General features: G+C 62.4%; 1 protein-coding gene across 1 annotated transcript in view; it reads right to left on the reverse strand.

Moving 5' to 3' along the window:
* The window catches only part of SMAD7 (SMAD family member 7), a 28,332-nt gene extending 27,399 nt beyond the window's left edge, over positions 1-933 (reverse strand). The window contains exon 1 of the mRNA XM_072416727.1: positions 43-933. Coding sequence (XP_072272828.1) covers positions 43-505 — 463 coding nt within the window. The 5' untranslated portion in view covers positions 506-933. The remainder of the gene's footprint in view (positions 1-42) is intronic.
* Between the last annotated feature and the right edge of the window lie 204 nt (positions 934-1,137).

The raw sequence follows: 1,137 nt of genomic DNA on the forward strand, positions 1-1,137 counted from the left end.
CAGGACCCATGCCCCCCTAGCCTGGCACTGCCCCCCACCTACCTAGTTCGCAGAGCCGGCTGAGGTGGTGCGGGTTGCAGCACTGGAGCTCCGGGTTGTTCTTCCCGTAGGACTCGCAGCAGCGGAGCCTCTTGAGCTCGGCGGAGTGGCGGAGATCGGGCCACCGGAAGATCTTGGCGAGCAGCAGGGGCAGGGGGAAGGGGCACAGCCGGGAGTCCAGCTTGGCAGCGGGCAGGAGCAGGCAGGGGCTGCGGGTTCCCCCCCGGGACTCCACCGCCTGCAGTAAGCCCTCCAGCTGCCGCTCCTTCAGCCTCTTCAGCACGGAGTGGGTGATCGCCTTCAGTTCAGCGTCGGAGCCCAGCTGTGCCCGGGGCACCTTGCCCGTCTTGCCCATGCAGCAGCCCCCATGCTGCGCCCGGCTCTCTCCTTCCCCTTCCCCGGGGTCACCGGGAGCTCGGCTCCTCCAGAGTCGCCGGACGAGCACCGATCGTTTGGTCCTGAACATGCGGGACGACAGCAAGGCTTCCCGGCTAAAGAACGTGCATGCCGCCCGCAAATCATGAAGGAGCCGGGATCCGAGGCCGGCCAGAGACAAGCAGCAGCGGCAGCCCGGAGAGGACCGGGGACCCGACAAGCCAAGGCGGTCTGGAACATACGCCAGTCTTTATGGGAGAGGAGATCCTTGGAGGTAATATTGGAGGGGACACCGGGCTAGGAGGGCACCGCACACCGCATGCCAGGACAGCAACCGTACAACTCCGGGGGGAAATCACCGGGAACACACCGAGCACAGCCACGGAGCAGGAAACAATAATAATAACAATAATAATAATAATGTATATCCGGGACAAGCGATGCGTCCTCTTCTTCTTCTGCTTTAATCCACAAGAATCACCCGTCATCCGGTGCCCGGGAGGAGAAGAAACATAAAGCGGCCCCTCCGCCTCCTCCACCGGGGTATGGAAATGTCGGGCGGGGCTATGGGAGGAGAGGCGGGACTGAGGGGAGGAGGGGCGGGGCTGACAAACACAAGGGGCGGGGACTGTGCGGAGCTACACATTGTCACACATTACCTGCCTGTCACAGGGACTGCTGCTTGTCTTATTGTGCTATACCTTGTGTACCCTATATCCATGT

This window comes from Pyxicephalus adspersus, chromosome 6 (genome assembly GCF_032062135.1).
Source record: "Pyxicephalus adspersus chromosome 6, UCB_Pads_2.0, whole genome shotgun sequence".
NCBI lineage: Eukaryota > Metazoa > Chordata > Amphibia > Anura > Pyxicephalidae > Pyxicephalus > Pyxicephalus adspersus.